At 41.0% G+C, this 18,229-nt stretch overlaps 1 protein-coding gene across 3 annotated transcripts in view; it reads right to left on the bottom strand.

Annotated features, from left to right (window-relative positions):
- The window catches only part of LOC103113137 (ubiquinol-cytochrome-c reductase complex assembly factor 1), a 116,129-nt gene extending 100,018 nt beyond the window's left edge, over positions 1-16,111 (bottom strand). For all 3 annotated transcript variants that reach the window (XM_060188841.1, XM_016187953.2, XM_007522644.3), the window contains exons 1-2: positions 15,964-16,111; positions 7,883-7,987 (exon numbers count right to left, since the gene is read on the bottom strand). In XM_060188841.1, coding sequence (XP_060044824.1) covers positions 7,883-7,987; positions 15,964-15,987 — 129 coding nt within the window. In that variant the 5' untranslated portion in view covers positions 15,988-16,111. The remainder of the gene's footprint in view (positions 1-7,882; positions 7,988-15,963) is intronic.
- Positions 16,112-18,229: the final 2,118 nt, after the last annotated feature.

Below are 18,229 nucleotides of genomic sequence, written 5' to 3' on the forward strand. Positions count from 1 at the left end.
CAGGTCTGCAGGTGTCTATCTTTCTCTCCCCCTCTCTGTCTTCCCCTCCTTTCTCCATTTCTCACCGTCCTGTCCAACAACAACAATAATAATAACTATAACAATAAACAAGGGCAACAAAAGGGAATATTATTTTTTTAATTATATGCCATATATTAGACAAAAGACTAATAAAAATATATAAAGAACTCACAAAACACAGCAAAAACAAGACCAAAAAAATTAAAAATTAAGAAATGTGGAGAGGACACGGATAGAATTTTTAATAAAGAGGATATTCAAATGGCCAATAAACATTAGAAAAAATACTCAAAGTCACTGATTAGAAAAATGCAAATAAAGACAACAATGAGATTTCACTTCACACCTGTGAGAATGTCATACATCAGAAAGGACAGAAACAACAAATACTGGTGAAGATGTAGGAAAAGAGTAACTCCTGTTTCTTTTAATTTACTTTTTTGTTATTTATTTATTTGATAGAGACAGGGATAAAATGAGGGAGGAGATAGAGAGGGAAAGAGACAGAGAGGCAATTGCAGCCCTATTTCACCACTCATGAAGCTTTCCCCCTACAGGTGGGGATCAGGGGCTTCAACCCGTATCCTTGTGCACTGTAATGTGTACACTTAACCAGATGTGCCATCACCTGGACCCAAGAGTAACAAATCTACACTCATGATGGGAATGTAAATTGGTTCAATTACCATGGAAAGCAAACTGGAGGTTCTTCAGAACACTAGAAATGAATTTACCCAATGATTCAGCATTTTTCCCAGGGTTCTATCCAAAAAACTATAAAAGCACCTATCCAAAGAGATCTATGTATACCAATGTTCATAGCAGCACAATCTGTAATAGTTCAAACCTAGAAGCAATGTAGATATACAACAACAGGTGAGTGGCTAAGAAAGTTGTGGTACGGAGCCGGGCAGTGGCGCAGCGGGTTAAGCGCACATGGTGCAAAGCCCAAGGGGCAGCACAAGGATCCTGGTTCAATCCCCCGGGCCCCCACCTGCAGGGGGTTCACTTTACAAGCGGTGAAGCAGGACTACAGGTGTCTGTCTTTCTCTCCCCCTCTCTGTCTTCCCCTCCTCTCTCCATTTCTCTCTGTCCTATCCAACAACAACAGCAGCAATAACCACAACAATGATAAACAACAAGGGCAACAAAAGGGGAAAAATGGACTCCAGGAGCAGTGGATTCACAGTGCAGGCAGCGAGCCCCAGCAATATCCCTGAAGGCAAAAAAAAAAAAAAAAAAAAAAGTTGTGGTACATACACACCACGAAATAATACTCAGCTATATGAAATAACAAAATCTTCTCTTTTTTCCCATATTTTGGATGGAACTTAGAAGGAATAATGTTAAGTGAGATTAAGACCTAAGGAGGATAACTAACAAATGATCTTACTTAAGAAGCAAGGCAAGAAAAGGAAAACACAGAATCATGCTTGGACTTGGTGAGGTATACAGTAGCATAAGCAAAGGACTCTGGACTAGTGGAAGATAGGAGGGGCATAGAGATAGCACTGTATGATAGTGAAGAGGGACTTGGGTTGGTAGTGGGAGTGGTGTGCAGACTCCTATCATGGGAGATAAAAATTGTACCTATGTGTCAACAACTGTCCTATAAACCATTATTTTCCCCATAAAATGATAATACAAAAAGAAAAAAGTGCTATCTTTTTTCATCTATATCAAGCTGCTTTCAAAAACTTCAAGTGAAATTTAATAATATACACCCATGTATACTTAGCACCCAGATCTTTTTTTTTTTTTTTTTGATAGAAAGAGAGAAACTGGGATGGAAGGAAGAGATAGAGAAAAGAGGGGCCAGGAGTACCACACCTGGTTAAATGGACACATTACAATGCACAAGGACCCAGGTTCAAGCCCCTGGTCCCCACCTGCAGAGGGAAAGCTTCACAAGTGGTGAAACAGGGCAGGTGGCGGGTGTCTCATTGTCTTTTTCCCTCTCTATCACCCCTTCCCACTCAATTTCTGTCTGTATACAATAATAAATAAATAAATAAGAGGAAGAGGAGGTAAGGACACCTGCAGTACTGTTTTACTGCTTGTGAAGCTCTCCATCCTGCAAATGAGAACCAGGGGCTTGAATCTGGGTCCTTGCACTGTAACATGTATGCTCTGTGAGCTGTACCACTGCTCGGCTCCTAGCACTTAGTTCTAAATTTGCAAGTATTCTAAATACTATTCTCCAATAAAAGGAAAAAGAAGTTGTAGAGAAATTGCTGATTCTAGAACTAGAACAAGTGCAAAGAAAATACTTCCCCACCTGCAGGGGGAGGGGTGTGTGTCACTTCACAAGTAATAAAGCAGGTCTGCAAGTGTCTATCTTCCTCTTCCTCTCCCTCTCCCTCTCTACCAGAGCAGTGCTCAGCTCTGGCTTATGGCTTATGGTGGAATGGGGGATTGAACCTGGGACTTTAGAGCCTCAGGCATGAAAGTCTCTTTGCACAGGCATTATGCTATCTACCCCCACCCTCTCCCTCTCTATCTTCCCCTTTCAATTTCTCTCTGTCCTATCCAATAAAAAAAAAAAAGAAGAGAAAAGAGAAGAAAATAAAAGACAGCGTGGTGGTCTGGGAAGTGGTACAGTGGATAAAGTATTGGACTCTCAAGCATGAGGTCTGGAGTTCGATCCCCAGCAGCACATGTACCAGAGTGATGTCTGGTTCTTTCTCTCTCTCCTCCTTTCTCATTAATATATAAAATCTCTTTAAAAGAAAAAAGAAAGAAAGAAAGAAAGGAAGAAAGAAAAAAGAGAAAGAAAGAAAAACAAACAAACATGAAGGGGCCAAGAAAGAAAATACAACATGAAGGGGCCAAGTGGTGGTGCACATGGTTGAGCACACGTTACAATGCACAAGGAACCAGGTTCTAGTCACCGGTCCCCACCTGCAGGGGAAAAACTCTGCAAGTGGTGAAGCAGTGTTGCAGGTGACTCTGTCTCTCTCTTGCTCTGTCTGCCCCCCCTTGATTTCTGGCTGTCTCTATGCAATAAATGTATAAAGATAACTTTTTTAAATAAAAAAAAAAAAAAGAAAATACAACATAAACTTGAAAAAGCTTCAGGAACAAAGGAAGCATCTAGAAAATTATAAAGCATGTAGGAAAGAATTTGAAGTAGTCTCCATGAGTCAAAATTGGGACAATTTTATCAACAAAATAGGAAAAATACTAGATTATAACACATAGAATAAAATATTCATGAGTTTACGCTGATATAAATAGTTGAATGAATAAATAGGAAAGAAGTAATAGTTCTTCCTTAAAGCAGAATTCCAATCAATAAATGTAGCAGTGATGCTGGATGTGGCGCAGTGGATAAAGCATTAGACTTGAAAACAAGAAGTCCCAGGTTTGACCACTGCATTCACCAGAGTGATTCTGTTATGTCATTAATAAATAAATATAAATAGGAGTCTGGCGCACCCAGGAAAGCACACATGTTACCAGTGCAAAGTCACAGATTTTAGCCCCTTAGTTCCTACCTGCAGGGGAGAGGCTTCACAAACAGTAGAGCAATGCCACAGGTGTCTTTCTCCTCCCCTCCTCCCATTTCTCTCTGTCCTTATCATTAAAGAAAGTAGTAAGAAAATAGTAAACAAAAAAAATATATATATATGGGGAGCTCCATGACCATTGGTGTTTTTATCCAGGCACTGAGTTTTGTTTTTTTTTTTTAATTTCTATACTGGGGAATTAATGTTTTACATTCAACAGTAAACACAATAGTTTGTACATGCATAACATTTCCCAGTTTTCCATATAACAATACAACCCCCACTAGGTCCTCTGTCATCCTTTTTGGACCTGTATTCTCCCCACCACCCACCCTAGAGTCTTTTATTTTGGTGAAATACACCAATTCTAGTTCTGGTTCTACTTGTGTTTTCTCTCTGATCTTGTTCAGGCACTGAGTTCTAACAATAGCTCTGGTGGCAAACCATGTTCAGCGGGGAAGCAATTACAGAAGCCAAACCTTCTACCTTCTGCAACCCACAACAACCCTGGGTCCATGCTCCCAGAGGGATAGAGAATGGGAAAGCTATCAGGGGAGGGGATGGGATACGGAGATTGGGTGGTGGGAATTGTGTGGAGTTGTACCCCTCCTACCCTATGGTTTTGTTAATTTATCCTTTCATAAATAAAAAATAAATTTAAAAAATAAATAAATAAACAAGAGAATAGAAAGACATTACAGAAAAGACTCATGTAAATTAAAGTCAGAAAATATATTCCCAGTAGATAAAGAAGGAAATGACATATGCATCCAATTAAAAAAAAAAACTGAAATGCAACTGGTAAAAAGAAAAATGTTTATTCCTGATAAGCAGAACAATATAAAGTAATACATAGTAACTTTTTTTTCCCAGAGCACTGTTCAGCTCTGGTTTATGGCGGTGCAGGGGACTGAACCTGGGACTATGGAGCATGAGTCTCTTTGCATAACCATTATGCTATGTACACCTGCCCCCACAGTAACATCTCTTACCAAAGTAGTTTAAATGTTTTAAATGTATCCAATCTAGAGCAGGTAGTGATGAACAGCAAGTCATATATACACTGCTGGTTGCAATATAAATCAAAATCAATTTTTTGAGAAGGAAATTGTTTATACCTTTTGACCCAGTATATACAGCCATGAGGGAAAGCAGAACACAGCACCCCAAAAATGGATCACCATGGCAAATAGGTTGCTTTGAGCTGAAGGCAAATTAAGAACTAGAAAACTCGGGAAGTTTTATATCTTTCCTTTAGCTGCCTAAAAGGACTTTTAGTGGTCCAGGAGGTGGTGCAGTGGATAAAAGCACTGGACTCTCAACCATGAGGTCCTGAATTTGATCCCCAGAAGCACATGTACCAGAGTAATGTCTGGTTCTTTCTCTCCTATCTTTCTCATGAATAAATAAATAAATTCTAAAAAAAAAAAAAAAAAAAGAAAACTTTTATATCAGAAAGACTAATCTGTATGACAGTGCCAGCAACTGTTTACTTTTTTTTTTATCTTCCTGTGGTTATCTTCTTCCCTATGGAAGTCCCAGACTCATCTCCCCTTTCTTAGCTTAGGATGGTACGTATATAAGCCTCAACTTGAATGTCTCATTCCTTACACATGTAATTAAGATTTGTTTTTCTCCTGTAAATCTGCCATATGTTAATTACTAGACCAGACAGAAGATTTTCCTTCCCATTTCCTCCCCACGAATTCATCTTTAAAAATAGTATGTGTGGGGGTGAGGTGGTAGCATAGTGGGTTGACCGCATGTGGCACAGAGCACAAGGACTGGCGTAAGGATCCTTGTTGGAGCCCCCGGCTCTCCACCTGCAGGGGAGTCGCTTTACAGGCAGTGAAGCAGTTCTGCAGGTGTCTTTCTCTCCCCCTAATTTCTCTCTGTCCTAACATTGTCATCAACAACAATAACAATAACCACAACAAGGCTAAAACAAAAAGGGCAACAAAAGGGGAAAAAATAGCCTCCAGGAGCAGTGGATTCATGGTGCAGGCACCAAGCCCCGCAATAACCCTGGAGGTAATAATAATAATGATAATGTGTGTGGCCTGAAAGATGGCAGTGGTAGAACATGGAATTTGCATGGAATAAGGTCTCAAGTTCAAGTCCATATACCACATATACTAGAGTAATGTTCTGGCTCACTCTCATTCTCTCTCTCTATTTCTAGACAGAGACAGAGAGAAATCGAGAGGGAGTGAGAAAGAGAGACACCTGCAGCACTGCTTCACCACTTGGATGTCCCACCCCCTACCTCACAGCTGGAAACCGGGAACTTGAACCAGGGTCTTTGCATATAGTAACATGTACACTCTACTGGGTGTATCACCAAAAAAGCCCCTCATTCTCTCTCATTAGTAAAGAAAAGATCTTTATGGGGCCAGGTGATGGCACACCTGGTTGAGCACACGTTACAATGCTCAAGGACTCAAGTTCAAGGCCCCGGACTCCATGTGCAGGGGGAAAGCTTTGAGACAGGTTAAACAGGGATAGAGGTATCACTCTGTCTCTCTCCCTCTCTCCCTCCCCCTTCCCTCTGGATTTCTGGCTATCTCTATCCAATAAATAAAATTTTTTAAAAATTTTAGGGAATCAAGCAGTAGCACAGCGTGTTAAGCGAACATGGCACAAAGCTGAAGGACTAGCATAAAGACCCCCCCGGTTCAAGCCCTGGCTCCCCAACTGCAGGAGAGTCACTTCACAAGTGGTGAAGCAAGTCTTCAGGTGTCTTTCTCTCCCCCTCTCTGTCTTCCCCTCCTCTCTCCATTTCTCTCTGTCCTATCCAACAGCAAGAACAACAATAATAACTACAACAATAAACTACAACAAGAACTACAACAAGAACAACAAAAAGGAATGAATAAATAAATGTTAAAAAAAAATTTAATGAGTCTTCAAAAAATAATACATGGGAGTCAGGCGGTAGCGCAGCAGGTTAAGTGCACGTGAAGCAAAGCACAAGGACCAGCTTAAGGATCCTGGTTGGAGCCCCCAGCTTCTCACCTGCAGGGTAGTCACTTCACAGGCGGTGAAGCAGGTCTGCAGGTGTCTGTCTTTCTCTCCCCCTCTCTGTCTTCTCCTCCTCTCTCCATTTCTTTCTGTCCTATCCAACGACGACGACATTGATAACAACTATAACAACAATATAAAACAAGGGCAACAAAAGGGAAAATAAATAAATATAAAAAGATAATAGTAATACATAACTGCAAAACAAGAAAATGTTGTGGTCTGAAGGTGGCACAATGGATAAAGCACTGAACTGTCAAGTTCGAGGATCTGAGTCCAATCCCTGGCAGCACATGTACCAGCCTGATGTTTGTTTCTTTCTCTCCTATCTTTCAAATAAATAAATAAATAAATAGGAAATGTTAACTACATTATAATCTATGAAAATCAAAATAATCAAAAAATCAGAATAATTCTAATACCAAAGGTTAGAGTAACACAACCATTATAAAGTTAATACTGAATGCTAACTACTAACATGAATAATACATACTCTAATAAATGAAAAGGTATCAGGTATAAAATTAGGAGGGCCAGGTGGTGGTGCACCTAGTTAAGCACACACATTACAGTGCACAAGGACCAGAGTTCAAGCCCTTGGTCCCACCTACAGGGGGAAAGCTTCATGAGTGGTAAAGCAGGGCTGCAGGTGTCTCTCTCTCTCTCTCCCTGCACCCCCTCCCCTCTCAATTTCTCTCTGTATCTAATAATAAATAGAATGATTTAAAAAATAAAATAAAATTCTGTAAAGTTGTCTAAAAAAAAAAAAAATAGCATGCACACCCACATACACAGAGGAATGAAAACAAACCCACAATGGTTTTCAGGTCTTCAGTCTTGGGCGATTTTTATTTCCTTTATTACTAAATTATTTGTATGATTAACAAAAGTCAGAAGAAAAACTCTCAGAGAAGGTCTAAGGTAAACCACTTTATAATGAATCATGTACCTCAAATAACTATTCCTTTTATGTTTATGACAAGGGAAAAAAAGAAACATCTCACCCCAAATAAAAGTGGTATAAAGTGATGATAAAATAAATAAATAAATAAATAATAAAGCTAACTCTGAGATGAATAACTGGAAATATTCCCAACAGTAAAAATCATCAGACTGTAGCATAGTATCCTAGGCTGGCTGCATATTTAGAAGCAACGCCCTACACACCGAACTGTAGGAATGACCCTGAGCTGGCACCACAGACACCCACAAGTGGCTCATGAGGTTTTTTCATGACACACAATTTATTTGGTTGGCTAATCTATAAATACATGACATTTGCACATAAACACTGAGGTTTTCAGACCAAGCAAAGGAACAACAACCCTTACCTGAGAAGTTCCAGACAGAGCCCTGCCCCACTGCCCTGGCATGACAGACACAGGTACCAGTCGGCCACATACTGGAAAACACTGGGAGATGCTAATCCCATTCCTCTAGAGAAAGAAAATAATAATCTGTCAAGATTTTATATCAAGCTCCATAATGTAGAAGGCCCAAGCATGTCTACATTTAGAAATACCACCAGAACAGAGCATATATAGAACAGAAATTTTACAAATAAAAACAGAACCAAGCCTCCCCATGGTCATCTCTCTAAGGGTACAATGTATTCCAGGCCTTGAATTTTATAATGGTAATATAATAATTTTTTTAAAAAAATTTATATTGATTCATTCCCTTTTGTTGCCCTTGTTTCATTGTTGTAGTTTTTTTTTAATTTCTTTATTGGGGAATTAATGTTTTACATTCAACAGTATGTAGTTATTATTATTGTTGTTATTGATGTTAGGATAGAGAGAAATGGAGAGAGGAGGGGAAGACAGGTAGAGAGAAAGACAGACACCTGCAGACCTGCTTCACTGCCTGTGTGGAACCAGGATCCTTACTCCAGTCCTTGCGCTTTGCGCCACGTGCAATTAACCTGCTACGCTACCATCCTACTACTGGTAATGTAATAATTGATTCAAACCAGGGGCAGAATGCTTTAGGAGAGAAACTAAACAAGGAAACTTCAGGCATTTTATAATCAGATTTTACAGTTTTTGTTTGTTTGCTTGTTTTTTATAAACAATGACTTAACGAGAATCTTCGGAGAATCCCTTACCATAACAGTGCTGTAATTACTACTAGCCCCAAAAGGATGAAGAAACTACTGCAAAGTTTATATGTCTGTAAAAGCACACTTTTTGGCAAATTGATTTCTGAAACAAAAGAGAAATTAAGTGGCTATTAAAGACATCACGAATGTTCTCCTCTGGAAAACTGTCTTCAGAAAGGCCTCGGGGTCAAAGTTAAAGACTAGAGAAAGGAGCTGTTTTGTTAAATACTATATATTTATGACCCTGAAATGCACAGGACAGGAAATATTTATTCTAGAAATTAGCTCCATGGATCCAAGATGTGTTTCTTTCCCATAACATTTAGACCATTAGGGCCATAGTAAGGACTAGATACACAATTTGTTAAGACTATACCTTGTCAATCATAAAATATAGTACTAGTAGTCAAAAGATTTGAATTCTGGGGGTTGGACGGTAGCACAGTGGGTTAAGCGCAGGTGGCGCAAAGCGCAAGGACCGGTTGAAGGATCCCGGTTCAAGCCCCTAGCTCCCCACCTGCAGGAAGTCGCTTCACAAGCAGTAAAGCAGGTCTGCTGGTGTCTATCTTTCTCTCCCCCTCTGTCTTCCCCTCCTCTCTCCATTTCTCTCTGTCCTATCCAACAACGACAACAACAACAACAACAATAATAATAACTACAACAATAAAACAACAAGGGCAACAAAAGGGAATATATAAATAAATAAATATTTTTTAAAAATTTGAATTCTAGGGCAAGAATAGATAGCATAATGGTTATGCAAAAGACTCATGCCTGAGGTTCCAGGTTCAATCCCCTGCACTTCCATAAGACAGAGATGAGTAGTGCTCAAGTAAAAAATAAAGATTTTAATTCCAGTCTAATCTCAACTCTATTAAGATCTGTATGAGTAATTTAACTTCCATAAGACTTAGTTTCCTCATAGCAACTATTAGTAAAATTATTTTAGTACACAAATGTGCCAGGCATTTTTCTATGTACTTTAACACAGCAAGCCATTTGTTCGGCAGAGAAGCAATTACAGAAGCCAGACCTTCCACCTTCTACACCCCATAATGATCCTGGGTCCATACTCCCAGATGGATAAAGAATAGGAAAGCTATCAAGGGAGGGTATGAGATTCGGAATTCTGGAGGGTGAGAACTGTGTGGAATTGTACCCTTCTTATCCTATGGTCTTGTCAATATTTCCATTTTTAAAATAATTTTTTATCTTTATTTATTTATTGGATAGAGACAGCCAGAAATCAAGAGGTGATAGGGAGAGAGGCAGAGAGACACCTGAAGCCCTGCTTAATCACTCCCAAAGCTTTCCCTCTGCAGGTGAGGACTGGGGGCTAAAACCTGGGTCCTTGAGCGTTGTAATATATGCGCTCAACCAGGTGCACCACCACCCGGCCCCTAAAAATAAATTTAAAAAAATCTTAAAACAGAGGGCCGGGCGGTGGCGCAGTGGGTTAAGCGCATGTGGCTCAAAGCGCAAGGACCCGGCGGTAGAGCACTTGGTTAAATGCTCACATACAGTGTGCGATGATCTGGGTTTAAATCCCTGGTCCCCACAAGGGTAGAGCTTCACAAGTGGTGGAGCAGGGCTACAGATGTCTCTCTGTCTCTGACTCTTATCTCACCCTTCTCTCTCAATTTTTCTGTCTCTATCCAATAATAATTAAATAAAAGGGGAGTAGGGCATTAGCGCAGCGGGCTAACCGCACGTGGCACAAAGCACCAGGACCGGCGGAAGGATCCCGGTTTGAGCCCCCGGCTCCCCACCTGCAGGGAGTCGCTTCACAGGCGGTGAAGCAGGTATGCAGGTGTTTATCTTTCTATCCCCCTCTCTGTCTTCCACTCCTCTCTCCATTTCTCTGTCATATCTAACAACAACGACAACAATAATAACTACAACAACAATAAAGAACAAGGGCAACAAAAGGGAAAATAAATAAATATAAAAATTAAAAATAATAATTAAATAAAAATAAAAAATACTGGGGCCAGGTGGTGGCACACCTGGTTGAATGCACATGTTACAGTGCGAAAGGACCCAGGTTTAAGCCCCTGGTCCCCACCTGCAGGGGGAAAGCTTCATGAGTGGTAAAGCAGGGCTGCAGGTGTTTCTCTGTCTCTCTCCCTCTATATCTTCACCTCCCCTCTCGATTTCTGGCTGTCTCTAACCAATAAGCAAATAAAGATAATATAAAAAATTTAAAATATTAAAATGTAAACATTTTTAAAAGAATGTAAATAATGGTAAAAAGAAACCAGCAGTCTCAGGTGCAAGGGGCAAGGGATTACAAGAACAATGCATACTTTTGGAAGATTTTATGAAGAATTTCATCATTTTTTTAATGTCAACATTTTTCTCTGCAATTCTGGCACTACTTGGTCTTATGCCAATTCTTTAAATCAGGTTTCATTAGAAGAAAGGGCAATCAGTTCTGCTCTTTCCTTCTCTAATCCTATGAGGATTCTTGTCCAAAAGTTTAGATGAAACTCTTAAGGTACAGCAGTGTTTGAACCCCAACTCTGTCAGTAGTTGTGTGACCCTGAACTAGTTACTCAACTCTCTAGGATTTCATTTTCCCTTATTCCATATCCCATTTTATAGTGGAAGTGATGAAATCTACCATCAAGAGAATTCCAAGAAACACTTGTAAAAGCATTTTGATAACAGTAATTCACACACACAAAGGCATCATTACTGGTATTTTACAACTGCTACTGGGGCAATGAATGAGCAGGCAAAGTGTGCGCCTTACCCTGAGTGATCTTAGTTTTAACTGCGTGCACCACATGGAATACCAGAGACAACATCAAGGGAACTCCACTGATGGTGGATTAATACTTTGGTCTCTTCCTCTCCTCTCTCTGTCTCTTAAAGGATATAGAATAAAAAACTGTTAATGAACTATGTAAGTTAGCTCCTCCTTCCCCAGTGGAATGTCATAACAACATAAACCATTTTCTTAAAATACTCTTTCTGGGGCCAGGTTGGGAGTGGGTGGGTAGCGCAGCAGGTTGAGCACAAGAACAGGGACCGGCATCAGGATCCCAGTTCAAGCCCCCGGCTCCCCACCTGCAGGGAGTAGCTTCACAGGTGGTGAAGCAGGTCTGCAGGTGTCTTTCTCTCCCCCTCTGTCTTCCCCTCCTCTCTCCATTTCACTCTGTCCTAGCCAATAATAACAATAGCAACAAGGACAACAAAAATGGGGGAAAAATGGCCTCCAGGAGCAGTGGATTCATAGTGCAGGCACTGAACCCCAGTGATAACCCTGGAAGCAAAAAAAAAAAAATTCTTTCTAACCTGATATTACCTTTGTCAAAAGCTTGCAGTGTCTTCTTGAAGTGCCTCCTTAGTCAAACTCAAATATTTTTACAGAGGGCTAGGTGGTGGCTCACCTAGTTAAGCACACATATTACTATGTGCAAGGACCGCTCCCCACCTGCAGTGAAGCAGGTCTGCAGGTGTCTTTCTCTTTCCCTCTCTATCTTCCTGTGCTCTCTCAATTTCTCTGCCCTATCTAATAAAAAAAGAAAACAAAAAGAAATGTCCACCAGGAGCAGTGAATTCATAGTACCGGCAGAGCCCAGGCAACTGAAAGCAATATATTTTTTTTTACAATGGCCTGGGAAGTGTCAAAGTGGCTAGAGGGCTGGATTTACAAGCATGAGGTCCTATCCCCAGCATCATATATTCTGGTTCTCACTCTTTTCTTCATCTCTATCATAAGCAAATAATCTTTTTCTTAAAATAGCTATACAACTGCCCCCCCCCCCCCATACCACCCACGCCCCAACCCCTCTCATCACTCAGATACTCTGGTTTTGGAATCACAATTCCTCTCTACACAAGTTAATCCTCTAAATAGTTGCTTCCAATAGTTGTTTCTTTCTTTTCCTTTCCTTTCCCTTTTTTTTTTTTTTTGATATTTTATTTTATTATTATTTTTTTTTTCTTATCAGAGCACTGCTCAGCTCTGGCTTATGGTGGTGCAGGGGACTGAACCTGGGACTTTGGAGCCTCAGGGAAGAGGTTCTGTTAGCATAACCATTATGCTATCTATCCCTGCCCTCTATTAGTTGTTTTATGACCTCATTTGCTTCAAGAAGTCTCTTTAAACTTCAGTTTCTTCTTGTACTGAGTGTATTCAGTCCCTTTTCCTTCCTGCCTCTCCCAATATTTCATTTACAAATATAAATCTGTGGAAGTACTTATTGTCCTCTTTTTTTCTTCCTCCTCTTTCTTTTTTTTCTCTCTCTTTCTATTTTTCCCACCCCTAAGACTTCACTGCCACTCTGGGCTGTCTTTTTCAGAAAGAGAGGAAAAGAAATCACAGTACCAAAGCTTACTTCAGTGCACTGGAGGTGGGGTTCAAAGCTTGGTCATGCATATGGCAAAGTCCAGCACTTATCCAAATGAGCTATTTTGCCAGCACTTATCTCCCTCTTATAGGTACTAATAATTGCTCTTAGTAGAAATACAAGGTTATATCTCTGCTATCCTCTGGTCACAATATTTTCATTAATGAGAGAAGTTAGGATATTACTATATGATAAAAACCCTTAATAAACTGAGAGTAGAGGATGGAGAAGACAGCAAAGTGATTATGCAAAGAGATTCTCATTTCTGAGGTTCAAAAGTTCCGGATTAAATCCCAGTATCACCATAAGCCAAAGCTGAGCAATGCTCCAGTAAATATGTAAATAAATATTGGGTTGTCAAAAAAAGTCATGCTTTTCTATGCAAAAATGCATCATAACTTTCCCAACAGCCCAATGATAAATGGAGAGTAGGAAGAATATACTTCAACATAATATAAAGGTCAAATGTGACAAATCCTGTAGCATCATACCCTACAATAAAAAACTGAAAGCTTTTCCCCTAAATTCTGAAACAAAACAAGGATATCCATTCTCATACAAAATCTGCACTCTCTGAACTAAATGATATTTCCTCAGCTGCTAAGGATGGACACTCTGACCAGTACTATTCAACACAGTTCTAGAAGTTTTAGCCAGAGTAATTCGGCAAGAAAAAAGACATATGGGTCAGATGATGGCACACCTAGTTAAGCACACACACTACAGTGCACAAGGACCCAGGTTCAGTCCCCTGGCTACCACCTACAGGGGGAAAATTTCACTATACAGATTCAAAAGGTTATTTGCACACCTGTCACTTCTAAATTGACAGCTGCACTGTTCACAGTAATTTTAAAAAAGAATAGATTCAACCTAAATTGCTACTGACAGGCAAGTGATGAAGAAACTCAGAGATAAATTCTATAACATATTACTTTGCCATTAAAAATGGTTAAACTGTGTCTTTTAGGACTAAATCGATGGAACTAGTGATTATACTAAGTGAAATAAGTAAAAAAAGACATGGAAGAAAACTACTGATGATTTTACTCATTTGTATTAACTAAGACCATTAAATTGCAAAAAATAATAACCGGGGACTGGGCAGTGGTGCAGCGAGTTAAGCACACATGGTCTGTGAAGCACAAGGATCTGCATAAGGATTCTGGTTCGAGCTCCCAGCTCCCTACCTGCAGGAGAGTCACTTCACAGGCGTGAAGCATGTCTGCAGGTGTATTTCTCTCCCCACCTCTGTTTTCTCCTCCTCTCTCAACTTCTCTCTGTCCTATACAATGACAGCAATAACAACAACAACTACGATAAACAACAAAGGCAACAAAAGGAAAAAAAAATAGCCTCTAGGAATGGATTAATAGTGCAGGCACTGAGTCCCAGCAATAACCCTGGAGGCAAAAATACTAATAACAACCACCAAAATTATTCTTAGACTCTCTGAAAACTATTGCAATCATTGGAAGGGATGGGAAGTGGATGAAGGGATTTTTAGTATTGTGGCACTACAATTTTGGTGGTGGCTGTGGTAAGTAGTATACATATATTTATAGGTCTGAAACTATATACCTAAGAGCCTGTAACATTGTAACCCAGGTAAAAATAAACAAAAAAGATAAAATATTTAAAAACTAAGGGCAATCTAGTAACAATTTCCCCAGAAGTCCTCAGTCTGGGTTAATTTTTGCCCTGGGGAGACAGCATAATGATTATGCAAAATGCTTTCGGAGCCTGTGGCTCAAAGATCCCAAGCTGAGTCCCCAGCACCATCACAAACCAGAATTGAGCAGTGCAGAGCTCTGGGGAAAAAAAAAAAAAAAAAAATTCAAGTGAATCCTTCCATAGGTTACAGGAGCTATTCTTCAAATAAGGGGACACTACACTCTTGCTAGATTGGTAAAGAATTCAAGAAGTAAAAGTGCAGCTCAGCTCATATGTATATGTAGGAATAAGTTATACAATAATGATTGAAAACAAGTATAAAATAATAATTCAAAAGACAGCCAAAACAGGACATTGTGTCAGCTATGAAAAATAATGTCCTTAACCCAGTTTTTGAAAGACTTGCTAAAATTATAAACTCTAGCACTGCTCCAACACTGATGAACTAAGTAAGCCTTGTAATCATCTAACCTTTATCTGTTGCTACTCTTAATTCCTAGAGCAGACCAGAAAGCGCAGGACTAAAAAACAAAAATGTAGTAGGGACTGGGGGAAGATAGCATAATGGTTATGCAAAAAGACTTCTGCCTGAGGCAGTGCTCCAGGAGGGCGGGGCAGTAAGTGCAGTACTTTCAATAAGGATGCTAAATCCTATAGGTTTGCCTTCTTAATTCATTCAGTATTTATTGAACATCTATATTGTGACACTGTGCTAGTCTGAATGAAAACGATATATGACTCCCATTTTCCTGCAGCTTTTAATCTAATAAATCTAGAGCAGTATTCCACTTAGCTGTACAGCTATGAATCGCCTTACTTGCTCTCTGAAACTAACACGACGGACCTCAGTACCAGAAGGTGATACAGATAAATACCCTCGCTTTTCACATGGGGAACCAAAAGCGCGGAAGTGACATGCCCAAGGTCACAAGGTGCAACATGACAGAACAGGGACTAGAACCCACATCTCCCAGAATTCCAACCAGTGTCCCGCCTATCCCAGCGGAGAAATCACAGGTGGTGACTGAGAAAAAGCAACAGTGACTAAATTGTGTCCAATGTCACTTTCCCCCGCCTCCAAAGAGGGGGAGCATACGGGCAAACAGAGCAGGTGGGAGGTGGGAAGCCGCCTCGTTTTTCCCCACGAGAGACAGCCATGCAGACTCGCTATAATACAGACTCTCCTTCCAATATTTCGTTCCAGTCCCTCCCGCTCCGCCCTCTCTGATTTCAACCCTGAGCCCAGCGGGCGCCCGTAGGAAATTACTCCTTCACTCACAAGGACTCGCACCAGCAACGCCATGTTCCTCAAGAACCATTTCCGGGTGAAGGGTAGGCTTCCGGAGACCCGGCTGCCCGCAACCCTTCCCGAGCTTGTCCTTTCCCCAGGCGGGTGCCGGGCAACGAGGCGCAGGCGCACAGGGGTGCGAGCCCCGCCCGGGTTCCGCTCGCTCTAGCGCGTCACAGAGGCTCCGGAACAGGATTTTCCCCAGCGGTCTCAACTCCTGCGGCTGCACACGACCCCTCTTCTGAGCACCCCTTTTGTCAGACTCCCTTTTTTTACTGGGAGTCGGAAAGAATTGGGCCTTGCAGGCCTCCCCACCCCCCGTCAAAGAAAAGAAAAGAAAAGAAAAGAGAACGTTGAGTGGCCAGGGAAGTGGCACAGTGGCTAGAGCTCTGGAATTGCATGTATGGGGTCCTGAGTTCCATCCCTGACTTCGCATGTGCTAGAACAATACTCTGCTTTTCTTTTTACTCTCTCCTCTTCTCTTCCTCTCTCATAAATGTCTTAAAATTTAAAAAGAAGGGGCTGGGGAAATCGGACAATGGTTATGCAAAAAGACTTTCATGCCTGAAACATCAGAGGCCACAAGTTCAAAATCCCCAGCACCACTTTATGTCAGAGCTGAACGGTGCTCTGAAAAAAAATTAATTAAAATAGGGATTGAGTGGCGGCGCACCTGATTGAGTACACACCTTACCATATGCAAGAACCCAGCTCTCTATCTGCAGACGGGGAAGCTTCATAAATAGTGAAGCAGTGATGCCAGTTTCTTTCTCTGTATATCCCCCTTCCTTCTAGATTTCTTTTTTTTAATTTATTTATTTACATATTCCCTTTTGTTGCCCTTGTTTTTTGTTGTTGTTGTTGTTATTGATGTCATCGTTGTTGGCTAGGACAGAGAGAAATGGAGAGAGGAGGGGAAGATAAGAGAGGGGGAGAGAAAGACACCTGCAGACCCGCTTCACCGCCTGTGAAGCGACTCCCCTGCAGGCGGGAAGCTGGGGCTCCAACCGGGATCCTTAACACCGGTCCCGCCGACACCCCCTTCTAGATTTCTTTCTGTCTCTATCCAATTACAAAAAAAGAAAGGAAAAGAAAATAAAGGGAGTCAGACGGTAGCTCATCAGGTTAAGTGCCGGTGGCGCAAAGCACAAGGACCGGCGGAAGGATCCCGGTTCAAGCCCCCTGGTTCCCCACCTGTAGGGGAGTCACATCACAAGCAGTGAAGCAGGTCTTACGTGTCTATCTTTCTCTCCCCCTCTCTGTCTTCCCCTCCTCTCTCGATTTCTCTCTGACCTATCCAACAATGACGACCTCAATAACAACAATAAAACAACAAGGACAACATGAGGGAATAAATAAATTTTTTTTTAAAAAAAAAAACTTTGAAAAGGGGAGTCGGGCTGTAGCGCAGCGGGTTAAGCGCAGGTGGCGCAAAGCACAAGGACTGGCAAAAGGATCCCGGTTCAAACCCCAGCTCCCCACCTGCAGGGGAGTCGCTTCACAGGCGGTGAAGCAGGTCTGCAGGTGTCTATCTTTCTCTCCTCCTCTCTGTCTTCCCCTCCTCTCTCCATTTCTCTCTGTCCTATCCAACAACGACAACAACAATAATAGCTACAACAATAAAACAACAAGGGCAACAAAAGGGAATAAATAAATAAAGTAAATATTTTAAAAAGTTTAAAAAAAAAAACTTTGAAAAGGAATAATTTGAGCTCAAAGGAGCTGAATACTGAAATTCTGGCAGAAAAGAGCAGCCATATCCCACCTTAGAAGAGGAAGGAATTTGGGAAGTTCTGGCTGTTAAATTTAATGATTTCATCATTGAAAAGTAACAACAACAAATGTAAAGATGAAGATACAGAAGAAAGAATCAATGACTCAAGCAGTTTCCTGAGAAGATAGTAGAGAATGACATTAACTAGAGGACTCCTTGTCAATTTACATGAAGAGCAGCAGCAGAGCAGCAGTGTGGATGCTCCTGGGGTTGACTGGGATATAGGAATGCCAAGGGACTTCCTATCTTTTCATTCAGTCAAGACCAGTAGAATGTCCTCTATGTGCTAGGCACAGAAAAAGTTTATAGACTGGGGGTCTGGGAGATATCTCACCCTCTAGAAAGCACTATTGAGGTCAGGCAGTAGCGACCTTGATAGAGGACACATGCTACAATGCACAAAGACCTGGGTTCAAGTCCCTAGTCCTCCATTGCAAGGGGGAATCTTCATAATCGATGAAGTAGTGCTGCGAGTGTCTCTCT

Source organism: Erinaceus europaeus, chromosome 1 (genome assembly GCF_950295315.1).
Source record: "Erinaceus europaeus chromosome 1, mEriEur2.1, whole genome shotgun sequence".
Lineage (NCBI taxonomy): Eukaryota > Metazoa > Chordata > Mammalia > Eulipotyphla > Erinaceidae > Erinaceus > Erinaceus europaeus.